Source organism: Miniopterus schreibersii, assembly GCF_964146895.1.
Source record: "Miniopterus schreibersii genome assembly, chromosome: 10".
Lineage (NCBI taxonomy): Eukaryota > Metazoa > Chordata > Mammalia > Chiroptera > Miniopteridae > Miniopterus > Miniopterus schreibersii.
In genome coordinates, this window is record NC_138110.1 from 72,276,886 (window position 1) to 72,303,629 (window position 26,744).

At 44.2% G+C, this 26,744-nt stretch overlaps 1 protein-coding gene across 1 annotated transcript in view; it reads left to right on the plus strand.

Moving 5' to 3' along the window:
• MACROD2 (mono-ADP ribosylhydrolase 2) overlaps window positions 1–26,744 on the plus strand; it is a 1,375,516-nt gene that overhangs the window by 988,204 nt on the left and 360,568 nt on the right. The window contains exon 8 of the mRNA XM_081149406.1: window positions 12,550–12,623. Coding sequence (XP_081005532.1) covers window positions 12,550–12,623 — 74 coding nt within the window. The remainder of the gene's footprint in view (window positions 1–12,549; window positions 12,624–26,744) is intronic.

A 26,744-nucleotide genomic window follows, 5' to 3' on the forward strand; every position in this document is an offset into this window, starting at 1 on the left:
AACGCTTAGCATTGCGGGAGATCTGCATTTATAAGGCAGTTCTCCTGCTTTACAATCCTGCGGCTTGTTTGGTCTCTTCTCTCATTTCTCAGACACTGACTATGTCCCGAGTGCCTCTCTGCGGTTAAGGGGGACGAGCCAGGTTCTGTCTGTTGGAGGGAAATGGCACATGCATCATTCCCAATTACACCTCTCCAGGCATGTTCAGGAGCAGTCTCTCATGTGTAGGTAAAAGTTAGAAATCCCCAAAAAAAGTGAAAAATGTTTTCTGGATAAACTAGTCAAAGATTATATATGCAATGAAACAAAGGCAATTGTGCAGGCCACTTAAAATTCATTTTAGATTCTTTAAATAAATATATTCATATTATCAGGATGTGGTGAAATCCAGTAGCATTTTGGGGTCTAACCAGAAAGCCTCTTTTGGGGCTGGGTATTGTAGACTATAGCAAGTATGGGACCAATCATTTAGAGGGTTAGGCATAAAATGAGGTCGCGTTGTAAAAACCCACTCATCTATCACCTATTTTTCTTACCAAAAATTATATTTTCTAGTATCAGGAAGGAATTGTGGGGGCAGGGGGGAGGCAATGTAAATCTACTTCCATGTTCTCGGGGAAACAGTGAGACGTACTTGATCTACATGACTGTACACACCTTCACTTGAAGTTGCTACTCTGGGCATATCCAAGAGCCTGGAGCTCCCAGCTGGGTTTCCAGGCCTCATGTGCAGAATAGAATTTTTGTAGCTTTAGGCTTTCCTTACATCTTTCGGCTTCCTCACATCTTTAAGTAAATAAGGTAAATGCATTTGACCCTCTTACAACACAGGGATTCAGGGCACTGACCCCCGTGTAGTTGAAAATCCACATATAACTCTTTATTCACCCCAAACTCAACTACAGTCGACCTTTGCATCCCTGGTCAACAAACTGCTGTCGGAAAACAATAGTTTTGATCTCAGTTATGAAACTGCAGGTGGGAAACATGAAAATACTGCTTTTGACAGCACGTGATTGGTTGAATCTGCGGATGTGAATCTGCGGATGTGAAACTGCAGATAGGAGAGCCAACTGCATTTATGGAAAAAATAATTCACGTATAAGTGAATCTGCACAGTCCAAATCCATGTTGTTCAAGGATCAGCTCTCTGGGGAAAGGAGCTTTAAAAAAATGACATGCGAGGACATAAGGAATGTGACTTACACAATTTAATCTTCACAGAAAGAAGGCAGCCTTTGCCGCATGCTGAGGTGTGGACACAGGAATAGAAGCATGCTTTGCTCACACAGGTTGTGGTTGTCAGGGGAGGATGCTCTGTCTGGCTCATCTGACTCCAAAACCTCTTCTCTTCTTGTTCCAGGGTTCACTTAAAGTAATTCCCATGCCCCTTTGGGTCCCTTGAACTGGTATGCAGAATTTGAACCGGTGAAACCAAATTCCAGAGAGGCAAAGGCCCAGCTAAGGATGAAAACACACCTGCGAGTCGTGCATCCTTAGAGGCTTCGGGAAAGCATATGCTCACCAGCACTGTCAGTTCCCTCTCAGTATGTCAGCCAGATTTTTCTCCACTACGACCCACGTCAGGAATCCTGTGGCTGGCCACAAATAGCATTTATCCCCTTGTTTGTGGTTCTGCGGTTGGCTCAACCGATCCAGGTGATTTAACTGATTGAGGCTGGGCCTGGCCCAGCCAACCTGGATTCCCAGCTTCTGTTGGGCCTAGACAGTTCTACCTGCCTCATGTCAGGTGCCTGTCTGAAAAGGCAGTGGCCACCTGGGGCACATGCTTTTTATGCAGCAAATGCCTTTAAAACTATAGATCTGCTCACATCCCCTTGGTCAAAGCAAGTCACATGGCCAAACTCAGTAGCGGGGCCAGAAAATTCACTCCACCCACAGAGAAAGGCTCTTCAAAGACAGATGGCAAAGGATATGACAAAGAGGAGAGAAGAACTGGGGGCACACATCAGATCCAGCGCACTCAGGGATTAAACTGTCAAAGTGACACAGCCATCTAAGGGTGGCATCACTGCTCACATCAGATTTAAAACTTTGGTTTTAAATGTCTCAACACAGACATTTTCAGAACTTTTCATTTATCTTTTGCAATGTCTTTGAAAACGATTTTCAGGATGCTGTCCTCCCGTGGGCTTTAATTATATCAAATCATGTATTTTATCACAAAAATTTTATCAAATAATACGTTATTTCTAATCACAGTCTTTAGCCCTTGAGGTGACATTAACCTCTTTCTCAACCAGCAAAGGAGTGGCTGCCCTTGTAAAGACCATCAAGCCACAAGGCAGTTCTCACCCACTGGCCCAGCCCTATTTAGTGTCACCCCCCGGTCTAGAGTTGAGACACTAGTTCAGAGAGACCAAAGAATGAAGATAGTTGCGGTCAAGCTCTGTCTTAGCCTTTCAAACATCAGGAGGAGAGAGCCTCCGCTCTGGGGTTCGTCGGAGGGGTTGGTCATTGAGAAGCTTCTCAGGGGAATTCCTGGAATTATGACGGCAGTTCACAAACTCAGGCCTTTGGGGAATTTGCCAAGTTATTGCAGAGTGAAAGCCAAAAACTGGCCTTCTTCCTTATGGTGATCGTTGGGGTTGACGCTGCCAGGAGCGGTAAAGACAAAGTGATGGGCGGCTCCTTTGGGAGCCTTGCAACTGACTGTAGGTGGGAGCATAGAGACTTCTTGGGAAATAAGTGGTTCAGGGTTTGCAAGTAAGTGACAGTTGAAGTTAAGTGTCCCGCCTCTAGGCTGACGTGTCCCTGAAAGAGGTCCTGTGCGCTGCTGTCTCAGCTTGAGGGTGACAGAAACCACAGAGGTATTTAGGAGGCTCAAGCCATTCTCCTGGGCCACGCCTTTAGGTCCTGCCAAGGCCAGTCACACACGAGGGGTCTTGGCTGACAGGTGCCAGAGAGCAGCAGAGAGAGGACTGGTTTTTCCAGGCCTCAGGGGGCATAAAATCACTACAGGATGACACGGAGCCTCACAGGACACTGGAGCAACAGGGTATTTCCCACGCTCCCAAATACCACAGGGCAGTGCATTGAACGCCGTTTTGCTTTGAGCACTGAAGGGGGAGAGGTGACTGAGACAGACAAGGGCCCTGCCTCACGCAGCTTATTTCCCAGTGGGGATGTGGGACACCCATTACTTCAGGTCGTGAGAAGGCCAGCACCCCGCTCTGCGAGCCAGAGTGAGGAGCATGGACTCTTCAAGAGTCCAAAGTGTGGAGGAAGCCACTGGGGTCTCCCAGCATGGACGTGACACCTCGTGCTTATGTTTATTTGTGTTTAGAAAGATCACTGGCTACCAGGTCTGCTTACGATGGGCTGCCACCCATTCAAAAACCAGTAACTGCTCTTCCCCTCTAAGTAGATCCCACTATAAATCGTCGCTACTCAGATGCGATGTCCTAAGTGAACTCTCTGGTTATCCCTGTAGGAAAATGTTCTTGTAAAAAGAGAATTTTAGAGAGATTCTATTCTAAGTGATTCTATGAGATTTTTCATCTCCTCTCAGGAGACGTATTCGGGTGTAGTAGGAACAGCTTGCTTAAGGCAGAATTTGTGTCACGAGCCATTTCTCAGGTCATTATTACAACTTCTTAGGCAAAATATGGTTTTAAAATGCTATCATAAATAGACACTGGAGCTCCTAGTTTGAGAAGCTGATGATGCTTGCACAGATTGTCACCTGGGATCCCATGACAACGCAGCTCCTTCATACCTGCTTTTGCAGAGCAGGGGAGGGGTGACTGGAAAGGAAAAGGTCGTGTTTCACAGTTGTTTAAATAGGTGAAAGCAAAAGTAACTGAATATAGTAGAACTTATGGGACACCATTTGCTATGGCACATGTAATGTCAAGTGAAATGAAAGAAGGGGCGTGAAGAGATTCCAGTGATGAGACGCACAGAATTCTCCTGCACTCTCTCCATATCGGGAGTAAGCCCGGAGGCCCTGCCAGCAGAGCGAGCAGGTCCACGGGGAACTGAGTGGTGGCACAGAAGCTCTGTCGTGAGCCAGTTTACAGGTTCCAGTTCTGTCCACAGTGATGGCACCCAAGTGGTGATGATGCAGGAGCCCCCCCTTATCCATGGTTTCACTTTCTGTGGTCACTTGCAGCCAACTGCTGTCTGAAAATGCTAAATGGAAAATTCCATTCACCCTAACTTTTATTATAGTTTAATGTTGTAATTGTTCTAGTTTATTATTGTTGTTGCTAATCTCTTACCGTGCCTGATTTATAAATTAAACTTTACCATAGGTATGTATGTATAGAAGAAAACGCAAAGTATACATAGTGTTTGGTACTGTCTGCAATTTCAGGCATCCGTCGGGGGTCCTGGAACGTATCCCCCTTGGGTAAGGGGGGACTGCTGCAATTACACTGTCAGAACCACCAGCTTTCCTATGTTCCCAAGGGACTCCTCGGGCCTTGCCCACACTCTGCAATGAAGACTGTAGGGTAGGCTGGCGTTTCCACCCGCGACAGAGGGCAGATCATTGGTTTTGCCAGGTCTACTGGGTGTGGCCCATGCGGCAGGCGCATGCCAAGGGGGTGTATGTAGGACATTACCAGCACCTGCTGCGGTAACTCACTTATTAATATGCCATCTTACGTGTATATACGCGTATAATGAATCCTGCCGGGTCCTTTGAAAGAACAGCTACGACTCTGTCATCTTAAAGACAAGCTGTGGACACCTCGCTGTCGCCTCACTGGGGCCTCTTGCTCTCCCGAGGGAAGCCAGTGACACCCTTTTAGCACTCTGCTGCCACGTTCACTGCGGCAACAGGGGCCAGTGTCACTCTTATTACTTCACCTGTTTTATCTTTTGTGAAACTCAGCGTTTAGCCGGTTTGTCTGAGCGGCTGCTCTAGCAATTGCTTAACGGCGAGGCTCCTTCAGATCATTTCTCTCAAGTAATTTGATTTCGTGGAGCTGTCAGAATTGCTTTCCTGGGATGGAAGGGGGCCTGGGGCAGGGGCTTGACAGGAGCTGTTTTGAAATTTAAAAAATAAATAAATGCATGCCCTATACTTCTCCATGCCCACCAGAGCCTCCGACTTTACCCCTTCTCCCTCCTCCCCACTCAGCACAGGTGTGCGTGTGTTTAGGGAGGGCTGCTGAGGAATGTGCTGAGAGAAACACAACTCATCTCACACTATATTCTCTTTCACCTTAGCTTGTAAAGTATACTGTTTCATGTCCCTTTGGTCCCCACACCAGGACTTTTGTGCTAAGATAGAAAAATAGTATCGTTATATCCAAAAAAAATCAAGCAAAGCCTACTTTTGAATTGATGGTCAATGTCGATCATCCCAGTTCCAATGTTAACGTTTCAATAAACCCAGTGATACAGTCCTCTCATTTGGGGAAGTCAGAGATTTTCATCAATGCTGAGCATCCCATGTTTATTTTTATTTTCCTGGGTTTTGTGTGTAAGTAGAAAAAAGGAGCAGCCACATGCTTTCCACATTAAAGACTCGATGGGGAGGGAGGGCTCCCAGGTGGATGTGAATCTAATGTACAGGGTTCAAGGGAGTTTGATTTTTTTAAAAAGAAAAATGTATTGCTTCTTACTCTTGGATATTTATAGCAATTCAGTACCGATTTGGTGCTTATAGTCACTCTGAAGGCTGGTTAGTGTGGCAGCAACTTGCAGTGTACGTGGGGAGTTAGGGTTCCATAAAGTGGCTAGTACTTTATCACAGCTTTGGGCCAAGTGCTCTGAGGGATGGGGTGAGAGTATGAACTAAACACCCCTTGAGGTGAAAATCACTACAGAAGAAACTGTGCAGCTGAAAATAAAATGATTAAGTGCATAAATAATAGTTTCTACATTTGTGAGCTTTGCCTGGACATTGATCTCTAGATGGCTTTTTTCTTATAACTGCTAGAAAGGCACCCATAGTTAAAGCAGAGGTGACTCCTGGTAACTGGGCCAGAAGGAGATGTTGGGGGAAACCAATAGTGAGAGGCCCTGAGTAGACTATACATGGTAGATGGGGTTAACCTTTAAAAGCATGGCTTAATTATACCCGGTATTATGTTCAAGATGACTTTTTGTAGTAAGGATTTCTTTGAAGTAATTGACTTAGGTCATTACCAAGTGCCTCTCTATGATATGGTATCTGTGGCTACAAGCAGACCCTCATTTAAATTTAAAACAAAAGCTGACCCATTGCTTCCACTTCCAAAAAAGGCAGTTTTACTGGCAGTTAGTTATATCCATCTTTATTTTAGTAGAATAAGGTAGATTTTTCAATAGAACCTATTTGACTTCTGTATAAGGAGAACAAACTTACTTTCTACGTGGGAGCCTATGAACTAAGTTAAAGATAGCGGGGACTGATCAACACACCAAACCAAGCAAACAACAAATGAAGACTAGAGAGGAAAACTGTGGCAAGGTCAAAACCAGATTCACTCTTAATTGTATTATAAACATTCCAGTTTTCAACAATGTCATCAGACAAATAGTTCAGTGGCTGGGTAGAACCTTCAGCGAGTCTATTGCTGTCTCTCTCTGCGATTTGATTGAAAAGGAAATATTTGCTTAATAACTGAGTGCAGGGAAAATGTCTAATGAGTGATTTGATGTACCATGGATGAAAACCATTGCAAGCTCAACTTGCTGTTTCTGTTTTCCCTCTTTTGTTTAAATTGTTTCTATGTTCTGTTGACAAAATTTGTTTTCTCTGGGTTAAGTACTCATTGATGTGTTTGGAGAAAACAAGCAAGTCATAAAACGCATCTGAGCTTCTAGCTATAAAAAGTATTGATTACCCTAAACCTATCCGTAATGGCTTTAAATGTGGTCAAGAAGATAGAGTAAGTAAGTACCTCTTGACATGTTAACTAACTAAGTCCATAAGCACATTATTTTAAACTTTCTTATACTTCTGGTGGGAGTGAAAACTGTACAGCTGCTTTGGAAAACCTTGGCAGAATCTACCAGCTTCTAACATCTGCATAACCAGTGGACCAATAGTTCCAACTCCTGGCTATAATCTCAGCAGAAACAAGTGCTTATGTCTATCAAATGACATGTATGAGACTTTTCATGGCAACTTTATTCATAACTGCTCAGACTGGAGCCAACCCAGCTGTTCGTCCACACTAGAATGAATAAATAAACCGTGGGATGTTCACAGGATGCAATGCAGCACTGCACTGAAAATAAATGAGCTTCTGTTATAGGTAGAATATATATGGATAAATCAGGCAGGTGTAATGTTGAACAAAATATAGGCAAAATATGTGCACGTCGTATCTCCCTGTGTAAGAAGTGTAAAAACAGACAAAACTAACCTGTGATAATAGAGTAGAGGTTAGAGTTTCCTTCAGGGGGTAGATATTGACTCCAGGCAACGCAGCTTTCTGGGATGTCAAAAATGTTTTATAGCTTGATTTTCGTAATGGTTACCTGTATGAATGCATATGCATATGTGTATATATAATATATATTTGAGTAAAAATTTAGTAATCAATTTCAATACAAAAGTAATAAAAAAATCATTTCTATGTTGTATGAGTCAACTTCGAAGTTAATTTTAGTAATCCCTCCTAATGACTAAGGAACTGAGTTGTGGAATGCCAACAGAAGTGCCGATTTATGCACATCTAGACACACACACAACTCCCTGTACTCCCGGCCCTAACTTATTAATAATTTGTTCAGACTCATTGCCCCTCATACTTGGAAGAGATTTCCTACGTCATCTAATTCAATAGGACATCTGAAGCTTGTCTGCCGCCTTCCCTCTGGATGGCCATCCTGCTTTTGTGCACAAAAGCCCCTTGATGAGCAGAATACAGTCGTGACCTCCTGAGGCAGGCCTAACTGTCATCAGGAGCCCATCCCTTGGCAAAAATCTGTCCTTGTCTATTCATTGGTTTTACTTGTAACCCCTGGTGTCTTGCAGTTAAGCAGACAAAGGACTGCGATGTAGCTGTTTACTCTGAGCATCCTTCTTTGTCCTGTATAGGCCCACTGAGAGCAGGCCTATTTTCAGAGATAGCCGTCTTGATAATCCCGTCCCCTTAATTAATTACAGCATATTTTTCTGAGCAGGAATTATGTTTCTCCTTATGTGTCTTCTTAGTAGGCTTTCCGTAGGGATGAAGTTGGATACTGCAGGTGTATCACTCTGCTTGCACATGGTCTCAGGATCCCTCCACTCTCCCCCTACTCTAGGGCTGAGCAAACTTGCTCCCCCGGCGCTTGGCCTTTCCTGTTATCAGTACAAAGATTTACGAGGCCACAGTCCATTCACTCATTCAATTTGTGTTTATCATCTTCGGTGGGCCAGCAGTGCCTTAAAGATACAGTGATAAGCAAAATCAGGTGTGGGATCTGCCTCGTTAGGGCTTCCACTCTATTAATATTATTAATTAACTATTACATTTATAACTATTACTATTACATATTAACTATTACATTTAATTAACTTTTACATTTATAAAATAAATGTAAAATTGCAACTATAACGAGTTCTGTGAGAGAAAGGCACACGGCGTTATGAAAGCAAAAAATAGGGAGTCATCAGTGTCAGAGAAGCCTTCCCTGGAGAAGAACAGAGCAGAGGACAGATAAAAGTTAAAATAAGCTAAGAGCAGAGGGCAGGGATGTCACTGCAGGAAGGAGAGACACCATGAGCAAGGTCTTTTGGCAGGAAGGCAAAAGGAAACATGCCACATTCGAAGGACAGAGAAAAGCCAGTGTGACAGGTTGAGAAAACAAAGAGCAATACCAAATGGGATGAAGCCAGAGAGGCAGGAAAGAGTCAGGCCACTCAGGGGGGAAACGTGAGCACTAATTTGGGGAGTGTTTTGGGGACAGAACAGCCTTCAAAGGCTTGTAAAGAGTATTCCCCGGAAAGGAGCTGAACAAACAAGTAAAAGAGAGAAGAGGTCCTGAGAGAGGACTGACTGCTTCGGTTAGTAACTGTGGAATGGAAATGTAACATCCAGGTCCACCCTGTGGTCTGGGAGGGGGTGGAGTGGAAGTCGCTGTTGACAATAACCAGGGGCAAGGACCCCCAGGCCAGGTGTTGGTGGGTCATTTCGTGGATGCTGAAATCACCCAGGGATTACGACAAGCCTTGAGTTATGGAGAAAAGCATAACTCAGTGCCAGAGGCTTTGATGGATGTGGGGAAATGACCGGGAGGTCACAGATAATTGAGAGCTGACCACTGTTGCCATGGCTCTATAGGAACTGTGTAATTTCCCTGTGGGGAATGACATCTTCTAAAGGTTAATGCTAATGGCCATTGCAACTGAGCGTGATTACAGTATTTATTAGCTTTATACAGCCCTCTCCTTTTATGATTTAAATACCTCTTAAACAATATTAAAAAGTTGAAGAAGGGTTTTCAGGGCAAGGGAATGAAGAAAACCAAGGCGTTAAGTCTAGAAAGGTGCCTCGGGGTACAGAATGCCAAGCCAAGGGAAGGCTTCCTCTGCAGGAGCGGGGGAGCCGGCAGAGGCTGCCACTGCTTGGTGAGCTTGTCACCGTAGGAAGGAGCACTTGCGGTTGGTGTGCGGGATGGGCGGGAGAGGGGGAGAGGGCCAAGGGGGCACAGTGGTGAGCTGACCGCGCTTGCCGGAGAGGCAGATCCGAAGGATGGTGAGGAAGGAGCGTGTGAAAGAGCTCAGAGGGCAAGGCCTCGAGGGCCGGGTGACCAGCAGGAAGGACAGCCGTGTACTGTGGTGACTAGCAGAGAAGTAAAGCCATGGGCAGGACCTGGCAAGCCGGGAAGTGGTTCATTTTGCAGAGGCGCACACGGTGCGTTTCTGGTCCTGGAGCACATCTAAGGGAGGTGTCCGGGGATCACAAATGCAGGTGTTAAACGCAGGAGAAAGGTGAACTGAAAAAGCCTCCTACACCCATCCCGGCCCCCCGTTTTTCTTCACAGCCCGCAGGTTTTCCTGTTTTCTTCCCCCCTTCAGGTCCCCTCATCTTTTTCATTAATTCCTTGCTGCTCAGAAGCTTATGTCATTTTTTATTAAAAAAAAATACTTATTGATTTGAGAGAGAGAACGAGAGAAACATGGACTTCTTGTTCCCCTGTGATTTCATTTGTTCATTCCTGTATGTGCCCTGACCAGGGATGGGACCTGCAGCCTTGGCGGATTGGGACGACTCTCCAGCCACCTGAGCCACCAGGCCAGGGCTTCATCAGCTTACTTCTTCCACCCCCTACTTCCTAGTGCCCTTCCCCAAACATCTTAGGGTTTCCTTGAAGCCCCCCCTTCTTTCTTAGCTCCCTTCGTCTCTGCCCCCGTATCCCTAACACCCTTGGCATGCTTTACCGCTGTTACCTCTTGTCAGTTTCCTTCTCCAGATTTGGGGACTTAGGGGACAGGGACTCTTTAAAAGTGCCTCTGTACCTAGACTCTTCTGGCCGAATAATCTGTTTAACAAATTAGCTAGTTGATCGATTGAATAATTAGTTGACAGGTTTTTCCAATTCGAGGTGTTTTTCATTTTACAGTCTTCATTTAAAGAAAGTGAATGGTATGAAAGAATTCAAAACCAAATCCACAATCCCAAATATCAGAGATGAATTTACAAAGTTTTGGGAACTGAGACACTATTTTCACATGACAGTGGCTCTCCATGTCTTGTCACAGTGCTTGAGTTGGGCTTCGCCCTGCTTTATTTTGGCCCCTTTCCTAACAGTCTAGCCGAGCAGCAGAAACCTAATCAGAGGAGCTACGTTTCTTCTTGGAAATAGGGAAAAACAACTTCTTTCTCAGACATCGTCTCTAAAAGTTGACTGAGATTTAAACCATGAATATAAACTCCTCGAACATGTATTTGCCTTCCACTGAAACTGGGTCTTTTTTTTTTTTTTTTTTAATCCTTACCCTAGGATATGTTTGATTTTAAAGAGAGAGGAAGGGAGAGGGAGAGAGAAACTTTGGTCGGTTGCCTCCCTTACACGCCCTGACCTGACCGGAGATCAAACCTGAAGCTTAAGTATGTGTCCTGACTGGAAATCAAACCCACAACCTTTAGGTATACGGGGTGATGCTCCAATGAACGGAGCCACCCGGCCAGGGCAAAATTGGGCCTTTTAAACCTCAGTTCTCTCCATTTCAGCAACGCCCCTCGCTTTCTGCATCTGCACGGGCGATGCCATAGGAGCCTCCCTGACTAGTAGACCTCCCCATGGACTTGGTGGATGCGGCTGCACCCGGCTAAAGCAGAGAGTGTAGAGGAAGCAGAAAGCTGGAATGAAATGCATTTAATAGGTGCTCCTAGAAAAAGGAGCCAGGGCAGGTCAAGCAGGTAGGAGGAGATATAGAAGAAAAATCCATAGACATAGTGTTGAAAAATCCAGGAGGAGAATCTGCAGATCTATAGAGACAGAAAGTAGATTGATAGTTGCCAGGGCCTGGGGAGAGGGGAAGTTGGGGAGTGACTGCTAGTGTGTACTTTGGGGATGGTGAAAATATTCTGGAATTGGTGGTGATGGTGACACAACTTTGTGGACATATTTTTAAAAAATCACTGAATTGTACACTTTGCAACAATAAAAAAAATAAACTTAAAAAAGGGAAATCCAGAGGCGAAGAGATTGAAACATGAAAAAGTAGTCAAGGCCATCTGATATCGAAGAAGATGAAGACCCGTGGAAAGGCTATGGGATTTGGTGATTAGGAAGCCAGTGGGCGGCTTAAAGAGAGTAGTTTCAACAGAATAGTCACTCCCATTTCTTCTCCTTTCTGCTACATCAATTATAACTTATAAGGTTATCCCTTCATATACTTTTATCTCTCCTGGCAGAATGTGTGATGGTTCTGCAAGTTCAGGAATGGGTTCAGTTTATATAAGCTAAATGGACATGGCGGATGAGTTTGTGAAATTTGGATATATGCTCATGCTCACTGGGACGTAGTATAAGTGTGTCAGTCTTCCTGCCCTTCTAACACCAAACCCATACTACAAAACCAGGTCAGCACACATCGTCTTAATCCCCAGCATCATTTCCAATGGCCCTAAATGAAACAGGATTGCCTCCTTTGAATTCTGATGGTAGCTTTCATGGCATGGCTATCTGGCAAGTCATTTGTCCTGCCTTGTGTCAGTTCATTGATGGAGTCCTGTTGGCCTCATGACCCTGGGTCAACCTCATATATTCTTGGAGCCATATTTACTCAGTTTATAAACTGAGAGCAGTAAACCTTAATTTGAGCACACCTTATGAGAAAATTATATAAAATTGCTTTGAAAACTGTTAAGCAAATGTAAACAATGATTAATTGATATTGTTTTCAAATTAGAGACAATTAAATTCTTTAGTGTGTTTGGCTTTATTTTGGTGTAGGACTAGTTCCCTGAATACCCTATTTGTAGGATCATAGGCTTCGCATCTCTGTACACCTTACTAAGGTCTGCCTTCTTCAGTCCTAATGGGCTGAATTGAATACTGTTTAAATGAGAAAAATCCACTATCATACTATGATTGCCTTCTGTATTTCCTTAACCTTTTTTTTTTAATTTGTTCAATTCTGCTCTCCAGGGTTCCCGAACGAGCCCGCTGCAGTGATTGCCCTCAGCACCATTAAGGGGTGGCTGGCCAGGAATCACCACGAGGTAGGGAAAACTACACAATCACTGAACATGCAAGATGGTATAATTTCAGCCTTAATTTCAAAAGAGCAGATACATGTATTTTATAAATATCAAGTAGGCCTGGTCATTGAGCCAAAGCTAGGTGGCTTGGGTTACATGGGTGATTATTTTCCTGTAATTAACTTACTGAAGGGATTATATTGATTGGTTTTCGTGATGAAGATGGGCAAAGTGATTGGACTCATTTAGCAATGATCTCATTTTTACATCTGTAACTAGTATAGGTCTTGTGTGTAAGAGAGAGATCGAGAGATCAGGTGGATGACGAATAAGGGTTTGTCCTGTGCTATTTCCCTTCAAGAGTTAAGTTATCTTGGTTGACAGGAGATTCCTGGTGTAGAGTTAAGTTTTGGTATCCTGAGTTTTCTTTATATATAGCTAATCACTTCCCTAAAGCGACTTCTGAGTGTGAGATTGGAGGGCTTGGATTATTGATAGCTAAATAGTCATGATCAGGATTTTTTATGAAACTAAATGCTTCCATCAGAGTGTTCATCATGCGTCCTATTCTGCCTATTTAATAATATCTTTGGGATTTGTTTTTTGATGAACAGGACAATTACTCAAGTAAACAGAGTAACACAATAGGTAGAGGCACTGTGGAGGCTCAGATGTCAGAAGTTTGGCAATTAACATACTATAACAGGTTTTATACAGTGCACAACCTTGTGCATTTTCTTATTTTGTTTTTCTTCTCAGATATTCGTGTGCGTGCTATAAAAAATGTTGTTCCATTGATGATGGACCATGAATTTAGCTCTTGCCTTGGGATGAATTATTTGGAAATGTTTCGGGATGAAAATAGACTATGGGAGTTTCCTAATGAGAGAGAGCTCTTAGTGCCTTGGTGTTAAAAAAACACTAGTGTTATTTTCTGCTAATTACAGTAATTTCAGTATTTCTTAAACAGATATAGACATTGTTATCTCAAATAGAAGCGAAGACCAAATGGCAAAGCATCTGCATTTTGCTGCTCGCTCGCTCTGTCCCTCCTACTTTGAAAGGCATACATGTGGCAACTTCAATGTAGAGGATAGTTCTAATAACCTCCAAGAAGCTGAATAAAGAAATCTGAAATAGCCAGTTTGCAAAACACATCTTTGACAAGTACTATTTTCATGACAGTCTTATGAAAAATCTAGGATAGGTATTGTTTTTCTTATTCTCGTCTAGAATCAGAAAGTTAAATGACATACTCAAGCCTTTGGAGTCACAGAGAGAAGAGCCTGACTCAGCCCACCTGACTCCCAGTCATTCCCCCTGGGAATGCTCCTGAGGCAAGGGAAAGGATGTTAGGCCCTCTCAAAGCTGGTCTCTTCAATCTCTCTCTTGGTCATAGTAAAGGCCCCTCACCTGGACCATCTGCTTTGCAGCAATGTAGAGGGTTTCAGGAGTAAAAGTTGACAAATGAGCTAGTGTATTGGTGCAAATCCATTATTTCCAATAAACTAATAAGATGTTCCCACTGACGGAACTTCACATGTCATCTTGGCATGTGATGCGAGTGCACGTAGCAACACGAAACTTCAGGATGGTGATGTTGGTCGCATTTACAGCTCATTGATGAGTTCTCCTGGTGGATTCCCTTTAGTTAGCTATTCAGAAAGCTATTTTCCACAGACATGTTAGCTCAGTGTTTCCTACCTCATGGTTTTTGCTCTAATGTCCTTACTAGCCTACTCTGCCTTTGAGTCTGCCTTTTCGCTTTCATACCTTTTTCTTGCTTATTTCTTGAGTCTATTGTCAAAAATGTAGATAATTTGATTTGAGAAACACTCCATTATCGCCAGTGCAACTTTAAACATATTCTATGCTAATTCTCTTTTAAAAGGCTTCTTGTTTCAATGTGTATTGGCTAATGTCAACAACTTAACTTGAACAAGTCAGGTTTTACTTAATAAATGGCTTATAAGTGGTAAGACATGGAAAAAGCTATATAAATGGATTAGAAATATTTCGATTTATTTTTTGCTCTGTTTAAAAACAAACAAACTAGAGTAAGGATTTATGGAAGAGTATAATTCCTTATTCAGTTTTCTCTCCATTGCAGTATTATTTTGACATCCTGATTGTTTAAGCTACGTATTTATTAATTTACTCTTCTGATGAATATTTATTAAATACCAGTAAGCACAAGATACTTGTCCAGATACCAAGTAGAGAACACGGAAAAACACAGTTCTTTCCTTATGATATTCATAGTCTAGGAAAAGAGAAAGGTAAATTAAACAAATGAAGAAATAAGATAGTTCAAAGGCTACAGAGTAAAACAGGCCGTAGGATAGTTAGTTAGAGGGGGAAGTGGTGTTGGATAATGCGGAGGCGCCTCCTCCAAGGGCCTAACCTTGGAGGGAAGGTTTGTACCATGGGAAGGAGCAAGCTGCGCCTCGCAGGGACCTTGGGGTGGCACATTTCCCCTGGAGGGAAGACAAGAGGAGAGCCTCGAGGAGAGAACAAATTTACTGCTGTTTGCGAGCAATTGTAAGAGAGGCTGTGGTTGAAGCGGAGAGGTGAAATGGCAGGACACAAATTTGGACAAATAGCTAGAGGTCCGGTCATAGAGTGTTGGGGTTTTCCAAGAGACTTTGATTTTTATTCTAAGTCTAATTGGAAGTTGTTGAGGGTTTGGGCAAGTAAGGAATAATTGGATTTACCTTGAAAAGGACCAAAAAAGTCTGGCTGCTGCTTGGAGAATGGATCTGAGCGATGTCAGAGTAGAAAAGGGACCGTGCATAGAATGCTCCCTCACATTTTGCTGTCCAGAGCAAGGCACCAAGGGGACAGGCAAGTGCAGGTCTCTCATGTGTTCAGAACAGAAGCAACTGGGTATCGATGAACGATAGTAATGTCTGTCATGGTGGGAGATCAGATGAGGTGTATGAGGAAAACAGAAGAGTCGAAAATGACCACTAAGGCCCTGGCTGGGAAGCTCAGTTGGTTGGAACATTGTCCGGTACCCCAAAAGGTTGCGGGCTTGATTCCCAGTCAGGGCGCATACACAGTTTGCAGGTTCCATACCCGGGGGGAGGGGGGGCACATACGGGAGACAGCCGATCAATGTTTCTTTCTCACAAATCTTCTCTCTCTCTCTCTCTCTCTTTCTCCCTCTCTCCCTCTCTCTCTAACATCAATAAAAACATATCCTCAGGTGAGGATTTAAAAAAAAAAATGACCGCTAGGTTTTCGGCCTGAACACTTGGGTAAATTTTGGTGCATTTCTGAGAAACTTGGTAGAGGAACATGTTTATATATATATTTTTAACAAATTAAGAAAATACGAATTATGTTGCAGACAGTGAAGTCCGAGTTGATTTCAGATATAGAATGAAGATTTTTAATGAAATGTTGGCTATTTGATCCTGAAGATCAAGAAATAAGTCAGAACCAAAGACATGATCAAATCAATCAGATTCTCATAACCTTGACTCGGGTTTGGGTCTTAGTTTGAGACTGGCTGCAAGAAATAGAAATATACTCAAACTAATTTATATAAAGAAAGATGCAGTGCATAAATAAATTATATAAAAAGTCTTGAAGGTCACGGGCTGGAACTAGAGCAGGGCCTCATGAGTGACCGAAATTACAAACAGAACAACCAAGAAGGAGCCAGTAGTTCATTCTCATGCTTCTCTCACCTTCTCCTCGTATCTCTGTTTCATTGTTATTTTATGATTTTGCACCGTCTTCCCCGCTCATGCACCTGCTCAGCATGTGCCCACGCATTCGTGGGTCAGACATCCCTGCTTGAAGCAAGGCTGGGGTGGAGCTTGGCGGGCGAAGATGCATCTTCTGGGATTTCCAACTGGTCAAGTCCCCTGAAATTTTCTTTAGAAAATATGAGGAATCCATGTACTATGACTCTCCTGTCAGCCGCCGTATTTTCCTCAGTCAGATGAGAGGGCGATTCAACGGTCCACATCTCCAAGGCGTTTGACCATAAATAGTAGTCATGTAATGTGACCAGTGAGCCTTCCTGTGCCGCCATCTACTTGTTATCTGGTTTTTAAACCATCGGGAAAGGGTACTTCTTTTCCAAAACAGTAGTTGATTTAATCCTATTTAAGTACACCGCTCACCTCCAGCTTGTCTGGCCAGATATTTTCACATCCAGAGGTCTGACTAGAGCACTTGGGCCTGGAAAAAAATCACACTTCTGTCACCCACCATCCACTTATTTCCTTTGCCCAAAGTCTGAACTGCGAGGAGGCTGTTGTCACCACATATTTGAGGGTACACGGGGACTTGAGGGAGCCCAGCTGAACAAACAGTACGGTCGGCTCTGATTGCAGGGACTGCAGCAGACGAGATGGAGCAGCCCTTTAATAAAAAGATGAAGGAGAGTCCTCAAGACGGTATATCTGGGGCACAACAAATGACTTCCCAGAACCAAAAGTTAGAATAACTTGTGATTGAAAAATTAAAAAACAAAAGAGAACATTCACTCCTGAGAATTGAATTATTGCTCTGAGAAGACCAGAGAGATGAATTATCGTACAACATAGAACAGAAATGCAAAGAAATGGAAATTATGGCTGAAGAGATAAGATGTGTGGCAGAGAGACGCAGGAACCAAACCTGAGGTGGGCAAAGAATGAAGGTTACCCACTGGCATTTTCGGCTAAATTAAGCATTAAGAACTTCCGAGTTTAGAAAATCAAAAGCAAAGAATAGCAGTGTGCTATAAAAAATGGACAGCATGTGGCATAACCTTCCCATAAGTGCCCCTTTTTCTCAAGTAGAAACTTTATTACAGAGACAAGTGAGCAAAATAAGGGGCCTTCATGGAAATGAGCAGCGGAAATGCGGCCCAGACGCCTCACTGGGGGTGGCTGCTCTGCGCTCCTCGTTTCTCATGCAGTCTAACAATGCCATTTCTCATGAAACAGTGATTCCCCCTCCACAGCTCCGAGCCACCCCTCTGCTCCTGGCAGTTAGCCTAAGGGATGTTTTTGCGGTGCCTGCTCTACGGTTCTATACCCCCAAGGGCGCGTGGCATCAACTGTGGGTCTCCGGGGCACTGTACAGAGTGCCTGTAACGCTCTCCGTAGAAGGTGAAATTAGAAAGGGATGGCTTTCACCTCTAAAAGCAGGAGACTGCTATTGTGAGCTCTTTCCCCCTCACGGAGGTCAAGTTCAGGGATTTCAAATACCACAAAGAAGCGAGCTTCTGCAGCACACAGCACCTGCGCTTATTCTCCTGGGAACTCACCGCAGGGTAAGGGACCTCAGAGGAAGTTTCTGAGCTGGAAGATGATCGGCGGTGTCCTGGGTACTTTCACATGTGAAATCCTTAAAGTACTAATGGGGCCTCAGTTGTAGTGTGGCAAATACTTGACCTCCCCCTCCCTCCCGCCAGCCCCAGTTATAAAGCAGTCGATAGGCGGGCAGATTCTGGGAGGCTCTAATTAAAGCTGTGGCCGTGTGCAGCCATCCCGAGGGGCGCTGTGGTTCATGCGAGACCAGGCCCCAGCTGCATCTCTGCAGATCTTAGAGGATGGCACTTCCCAGGAATCTTTCCCATTCAGCCACTCCATGGGAATTTCCCAATCTCCTCCCTCATGCCAACAGCCCCCTCTGCCACAGCAGACCACCTTTTTCTGGGGGGCAACAGTTTAATGGAAGAGCCTTTCATTCATCTTTGAAGGCCCTTAGTGGGCACCTGCCTTGACTTGGTATCATTGGCTGGGAGGAACCTAGCTCTGCATTTTTTAAACCAAAGTCAGTTTTCTTCTATGGAGGAGAAAGATGGAGGTTTCCTCTCATTGCCTGCAGAATTGGGGCTTTTGTCTAACATTCAGTACTTTTTAATTGTGCTTTCCATGCAAACAGATTGTTGTGGAACATGTTAAATGTCATCTTCTTGTCATTGGAATTGTTTACTCCGTGCCTTTTGAGGGAAACAGGACACCTGTGATATTGCTTTTTGTCTCCTTCAGCAGTGTGCAGGGCCTGAGGAGATGCTGTGTGTATGTTGTGTTGTATTGAGACAGATCTCCAGCTCTGCAGCTTGTCCCGAGCAAAGGTCCCAGACCTGACCTGGTACGGACTGGACCTCAGGATCAACTGGTGGTCGCCAGAGAGCAAAATTAGTTTTGAGCTTATCACTGGTGTCCTTTAGAAGTAAAGACATCGATTTGGGCAGCTTGGAAGCAGTAATTCTGTCACCCTCCCCTGCCTTCCAACCTTCATATACACAACCCACAAAGTACTGAAAAAGGCGAACAGATTCCTTTTCTCCAGAAAATAGAATTGGGGTTCCACTGAAGAAATGCATGTTCAGCCTTCTGAAAGATCCCTGGGCTATTCTCGTGGTAATTTGACAAGATCAGGGCCAGAGAGAGTCACTTGCTTCTTGATTACAGATCACAAAGGAGCCATCGCACTCTAGGTTTTGGTGCCAAGAGTCATTTTCCCCCTTCTTGGCAGAGGTCGCTGAGCATATGCAGTGTTAAAAATTATTTGTCATTTTTCTTCCAGAATCACATTATGGATCACCCGAAAAAAAAACACACCCCAGTGTGGGGCTGCCTTATGTCTCTGACACGAAATGCCTTAGGATCTCTGTGGTTCTTTTTTAAAAGGGGGACTTAAATGAAACATAAAATGATACTCACATCTGATGGGAAAATTGTATCCTTCACACCAAGTTTCCATCCCTGTGGATGATGTTTTACAGAAACGCAGAACACGCGGTGCACTGTCCCTCAGTCACACAGCACGGGGGCGTGGTTCACATTCAGAGACCCGGGAAGAGAAACTAAAGTGCTCAGCGTTCCCTCTGGGGAATATCTTTTGATGTCCTCAAACATCACTTGAGAATCAATGCCAGCCTTAGTTTTTGGTGAAATCTAAGGATAAAATTATGTGTGTTTGATAAAATAAGGCCCATCTTAAAATACTCACATTCTGCGCAGAACTGTGATTATGGTAATAATAATCATCATTCTAATATGCGGCTATAAAAACGTATCCTTTGACTAGCCAAGCACGGCCTTTAGGTGGAAACCACGACGCTCATCGGCTGTGACATAATTGAAGAAAATTATTCCCAGACTTTACACATATGCCATGCTTCCTTGGCCCTCCCAGACCCCTGATGATTTGCAAACAGTTTGTTTTCTCTCTCCATCGATCTCCTTCCCTTCCTCCCTCCCTCCCTCCCCTCTTACTTCCTCCCTCCATTTCTCCACCCCCTTTTCCTCCCCTCTCTGTCACACCAACACTCTCACACACACAACACCTTCCCATGCTCAGGCTGTCTTTGTTGAGATTTGTGACAGGCTGACCTTGCTGGCCAGAAGTGCGTTTTCTCTCTTTATCTTACGATTCTAAATCCTCCCTGTGAGAGTGAAAGCCACGCCCCAAGGAAACTTCTGCCTGAACTTGGTGGGTGTGCCCAGGTGCTCAGGCCACCACAGGCTGCCCCCCGCGGGAGCCTGCCAAGGGGGCACCCACTCCCCTCTCTCCCTCACCACTCTGGCCTCTGTTCGCAACACAAGCGCCCGAGTTCTTGGAGCCAGAAGTGAGAGCCCCCCCCCCCCCGCTGTGGCCCCCAAGCTCCATAGCTCTGTTCCTGTCAGTTAGAAGCACCATGTGTGGAATAACATAAATGTCGCCAGTCAGCCGGTGTGCCTAGGGTGGGGGGGCGTTAATCACACCCTTTTTAGGCATTGAGTAAGGCTGCCCAAGCATCCTTTCCCGCTAGTCTTACTCTGGGTGGAGAGCTCTTTCAAGTCTAATCATTTTCTTTCTTCCAAAAGGGCATGTCTGGACAATCAAGGTCCCAGGGTGTTCTAGTGACACTGACCTGCGGTCCCATGTAGTTCAGGGTGGCTTGTTGAGTTCTGTGCTGAGCGATAATCAGCACATGCCCTCCTCTGCCAGCTGTTCTGAACCCAGCACTGTGTCCACTGTGCCCCCATTACTCTTAGATAAATGGAAGGAAGTATAGAGAGAACCTGAAAATGTACTTTGTCTTGGTGTGGGGGCAGAATTATGTTTAAATACATGTGGGAAATTCATATATATCACTGTGAATCTGTACCACCTTTTGGTGTTATGGGGTGACGCTCTAACCAACTGAGCCACAGCAGCCAGGACCCTAATTTTTATATGTATCTTTAGAGTCAATATTAATAATCATGACCCATTTTGTGTAGGAGGAAAGGGGGCCATCCTGCTTTTTTTGTAAATGATCTGAATTATGTGGTGCTTTGAAAAGAGCCAAACTTGATAAGTCCTTACGTACTTAAAGCTGCTGATTATCTGAATGATGTGATATTTTTGTAAGTAGAAAATACACCTCCGAGCATGTGGTTGGCTCTACATCTGACATGGGGATAAAAATGACACTGAAAGGTCCCCTTGAAGGACATTCTACAGCCATTTTCATGAGCTAGAAGCATGTGCCTCCCTTCTTCTTGGTAGGGAAGAGAAACAGCCCTTCGCTTTGCCCCCCGCTGTAATTGAAAGGACTCTTTGCTGCTATGATTGAATGAAAAACCAGTAGCATTGCCACTGTCACCTTGCTCAAATCAGGGAAGAACAAAAAAAGGTTCTCTCTCATTCTAGTAGAATTAAATGATTTGCCTCTGAGAGGAAATGTTCTCAGGTAGGATCCTGTTTTGGATGGAAACTGTGGTCAGAGCTCTAACCATCTCACTGTTCCTCCTGACACATTAAGGCATAGAGGTGGCTGCTATAGAAACCAGACCTCCTTTGATGACCACACTGCTGTTCACTATGGTAAGAAACAGGCGTCAGTCCAGCAAAGCCATCGTTTCTCCAACCTCTTGGTGCATCAACAGAAGGCATACTCCAGAAAACCTCACATGGGTGTTGACATAGGGACACACAACATCAGATCTGGCTAATGAATTTATGGTTAGGAGCCGGTTGGAGGACCTAGATTATGCTCCCGGTGACAGAAGGACTTGCTAGCATGCCCCTCTCCATCGGATGGAGTTCCTCTCATTCCTACCCCTGCACTCCTTAGAAGTCCCATCACATGGGAACCAGGGGACAGAGAAGAAAGCTTTAGTGTCTTCATTCCACACCAGGGAGTCTCAACGGTTAGTGAAGAGACTAGTCAAAGTGTGACACACATGCAACAAAGATCCGTGTGAGTGTGAGATGGAGGTGCTGGCTTCATGCATGCTCAGCTCCTTCACTGTAAGAAACAATGTAAAGCACTCATTGGCCAATGTGTCTATCCAGGCTTTCCCTTGGGTTAAACACACACACACACAACAATAACCTCTACTAGGTACACTGAAGATGTTTGCACTTAGTTGAAGGCTCTGCACCGCTGGGTAAATCAACTGCCCTAAAGATTTCCCAGGTAAAGTAATGGTGGAGGGAGAGATTGAAATCCCGCTCCTGCTGCAACTGCCTCATGGAATTTCTTTTATTACATACTCAATACATTTACTAATGCATTCCAGAGTATGCATGTATCCCCACCCTCTAAGGAAAACCATTTGCCGAACGTATTTAGAAAACAAGGAATGAAATTCCTTTTTCCTCTGCTTCCTGCACAGAACGTGACTATTTGGGGGGTTCACTCCCTGCTGGCAAATGGCCATTTCCTGCCTCTAGACAGAAAGGCTTAAAAGGGCTTATAAAAAAACAGTCAAAATCCTCTGTAGACATTCAATAAGTTATAAAGGAAAGGGCGTTTTGATGAGTTGCTGCAAATGAATCAGGAACATATGGATCCGATTTCCCTGGAGTTTAAATTTGTAAAGAGAAAAAAAAACTTCTTAGAAAAATGAACTTTGTAGATGTCACTGAACCCAGCGGAAAAACACACGAGATGATTATTCAACTTGATACTTTCCGAAGTCGCCCGGGTTTAGCTGAAGCACACTCGGGTCATTTGTGGCTCAATCTGGATGGTCAACACACAGCCCACAATGTCCTCATTGTTTTCAGTCAAGTTCCGGACAGCAGAAGATAGGAAAGCAGTTAGTATTTTCAGCAATTAATTTTATTATAGCAGTTCGTTTTCTAATTCCTCAGAAAAATAATTTTGTCATTGGCAGGAGATTCTGGAGACGTGGTGGGTAACACAGATCTGCACATTCAGGGGCCAGTGCAAGGGCGGGTGGTGGAAACTGGCTCCCGGGAAGGACAACAAGACACCAATCAGAAAATGGTCCCCGCAGCCATGCTAAGTGGGGCCCTCACGCCCAGGGAGGGCTAATTTGCTTCCTGTGACTGAGCACTTCATTCTCAAAAGGTTTTTCAGGAACCAATTTAATTACACAAAATCCAAGAGGTAACCTGTTGGCTTTCTTTTACAATCTGACTACAGTAATGATTCAGTTGTATATGTTGATGACTTTTACTAATGTATTAAATATATCTAGTTGATGATGTCACTATATCTATTTTTAGTTCTAAAATCTGATGATATTATTTTTAAATGTTTATTTCCATATATAGTCCCTTTCAAAAGGAAAAATATGTCCCTGGCTGGTGTGGCTCAGTTGGTTGAGCATGGTCCCATGCGCCAAGAGGTCGCTGGTTTGAGTCCCAGTCAGAGCACATGCCCAGGTTGCTGGCTCGATCCCCCCAGTAAGAGGTATGCAGGAAGCAGCTGATTGATATCTCCCTCTCCCTTCTTCTCTCTCTCTAAAACCAATAAAATCATATTTTTTAATAAAAAAAAGAAAAACTGGTTCTTCAAAAAAATCTTGGCAGTGTAGATTCATGTGTAATTCTTTCAAAAGCATCCTGGTCTTCCTTAATGTATTTAACACACACTGACTCAATAGCTGGCATGCCCTGGTCTTGTGTTCTGCTTATATAAAGATGGTTGAGACATAGTTCTTACAGTCTGTTAGAGGAAACAACACAGTTATCACAAGATAATGCAGTAAATGCCAAGACAAATGATGCCCAGAGTATTGTAGGGCATCAGGTAGAGGAAAGCGACAAGGAAGGCTCTTGGTGCTTCCTGACCTAAGTGGACGAGTACTCAGGGCCGCACACTCCCCTCAGGGCTTTCCTCCTCCTGGGAGTAAAATCCAAATCCCTCACCCACAGCATGGGCCCTTGACCCATGTCCCCAGACTCTTAGGAGGCCTCAGGGAGTTCATGGAAAGAAAAACAATTGTTTTCAATGACCTCTAACTGCAAGATAGCACTTCCTTCTGCCATGACTGTAGCCCCAAACCACAGTGGCATCAGCAGTTCTTGTGACTTTGTTATCAGTAGAAATGGCAGATATTTCCTATCACATCACAATTGCTGTAGAGGTATCTAAGCACTACGTGTGACTTCCAGTCACCACTAGATCTTGTTTTAATGTGTTGATAAAGAAGCGTGAAATATTACCATAACACGCACCCATTCCGGGTCATTGTTATCTCAATGAAATCACTTGCTCTGTAATCTTTTGTATTTTCACTTGTTTAAAGTCCTGATATATACTCTGAGAAGAATACGCGGGCTCCACTCAACTGCTAAATGGGTCCATGACACCGAGGAAAAGTCTCTCTGGCCGCACCCATTCTGTCCCTCCCTGGCTCACCTCCCTCGGGTCCCGTTGCCTTCCTCCTCGAATCCACCCAGCATGCTCATGCCTCAGGCCAGCCCCGCATAGGTGCAGAGGTGAAAAACAAACTGGATGCATGTTTGTTTATGGGAAACAGCCTGACAGCGACATAGCCGGTGTCCATTGGCCTTCCTGTCCTCCCTGGACTCATTAGCAGGCACAAAGCGAGCTCAGTATGACATTTCTGAAGAGTAGAGAATACAATTTGAAGAAGTCATTGATCTTAACAGACCTGAAAAATGCTAATGGGGCAGGTTGCTTAGCTGTAGCTTATTGCCTAACCCTGCTGCCTGCTTCACCCAGGAAAGATGAGCCGACGTTATTTGCATTATGTGCAGGCACAAACTATCAAAAGCCTGGAAATTAATATAGCTGGCAACACACATTCTTTTCAAAGGCACCCACGATGAAACTAACCCCTGAGAGAACTTGCATCACCCAATTTGGGGTACTTGAAGAGCATGCTCTATGATGGGGGACCAGGTGATGGGTTCATTACTGCCAGAGTGCAGTGTCTTGACACACAGTTTGAGATATCTGAATCTGACATGTAATAGCTGAGATGATAGTGGCCAAATACTTCTTGAGGTCAAATCCATGCATGCGGAGTTCCTGAAAAGGTGAGAAATCACTGAGATCCGTAATGACAGAGCTGATGGGAAGATGGATGAAATGGTATTGGGAACAGTTCGAGCCTCCAAAATAGCTTGTAAATGATTTACCCCAGCGGCAGCGGAGCCAATTGACAATAGCCGAGTGCTAATTAAATACCAACCGCTGGGAAATACAGGGCATGTCTTTTGGCTCTGTGTTTGCAATTTCGCACTTTTAAGCAGAAGCCAGATTACTTTCCAATAATCATGCCTTTTAGACATAAGTCTATGTGCTCCCATTCCTTTGCTCTTTTTTTCCAGCATTCTGCGTGTTTGATTTGAAACCAAAAAGAAGACAAGGAAAGAAGAAAGTAGAGAAGGGATCGGAGTCCAGAGAAAGCTGGAAAGCCAGCAGGAAGGAAGTGGGGGCAGGAAAGATTCCCCCATGTGTCCTGATAACATCCTTTGAGAAATACTGCTATTCCTTCCCAGCCTGTGGCCGATTAGAATAATACAATAATGACCATTTATTAAGAACCTATCCAAGCTTCCATTCTGTTCGGTGCTTTATATAGAATAAGAGTTAGCCTTTATTATTTACTTGGGACCAGATATTTTGCTAAGAATAAATCCTGGCCACCACCCTATCCAGCTATGGGGACATTTTTTAAAAATATAAATAAGGAAAGTGAAGTCAACAGAAAGCTACACTCTCCCTTGAAATATGCTGTTGTGTTCTAGCGAGTTCGAGAGTATCCATAAGATGCTGTTTGGAAGGCCTTTCGTGTAAAAACAGTTTGTAAGAGTCATAGTTTGCTAAGAAATGCAACGAACGCAATTTAAGGAAAACTACTGAGTCAGTAGCATCTAAACTTACATTCAAATGAACTCCTAGCTTCAGTTATGAGAGAGAGAGAGGTGGCGTCTTCTCCTCAAATGAGGGCAGCGCAGAGTGACTTCGGAGTGGAAAGCAGTTGAAACGGGCTGGAGGAAGGAGGCATCCCGCACTCAGGAGCTTGATCTCTGGGCCTCTTTCTGGCTCACACCAGGTCTGAGCGGCATCCTTAGCGGCAGGGATTAAAGACTCTGGGGCTGCAGAGTGTGAATGGGGTCAGTCTGCACGATAGTTCCATTATCTGAGACACCTCTAGTTGATTGCCAAAGGCTAACCTGCAAAGGCTTTTGGGCAAAGGCGAGGAGAAGCCTGGAATTGTGTGCAATGCCGAGGAGGCTATTCTACTGGAGTTGGGGAAGTGAAGGGTCACAAAGAAACATTTCAATCAATTCTATCAAGTGCGATGAGGACTGGGCAGATCTTACCATAGTAGAATGATGAGTGACATAAATAAGAGAATGTTTCTTTAAACAGCTTGCTGGATGGGAATAATCACTTTTGTTTGTTTAGATAGATTACATTTGGTGATATAAAGAAGTTTTGTGGGTAAAACCCAAATTGGGTAGGGCATAAAAAAGGTTTCGTATGCATCTCAGGAGGAGAACCTGTCTCGTAATTTTGCGAGGTGTTTGGATTGGGGGAGATAAACACTGGGAGGAGGCATGGCGTGGAGGCCTTTTCCAGAATGTTGGAAAGAGACTTCCTGGAGTGTGCCAAAATGCCAGTGAGCCAAAGTTAATGTAAGAGTCATTGCATGAACAGGGCTCTCATCCCGTTTTTTTTTTATTTGACACCAACACTGATAATAGTAATACCGTCTAGCAGGACACTGCCTGCTAAGGCAAATTTACACAGGTGTCTTTCCTCTTCTGAGGGTTTAAGGAGACCCTGGAGCTAATAACAAGGACACGCAGCTTCCATGACAGCTGAGCCTGTGCAAAGATGGGAACAGATTTAACAGGGGAAGCGAAAGGTCTTAGTGGGCCTGGAGAATCCCAAGGTGCTCTAAGGCACTATTGGGAATCACGTGGACA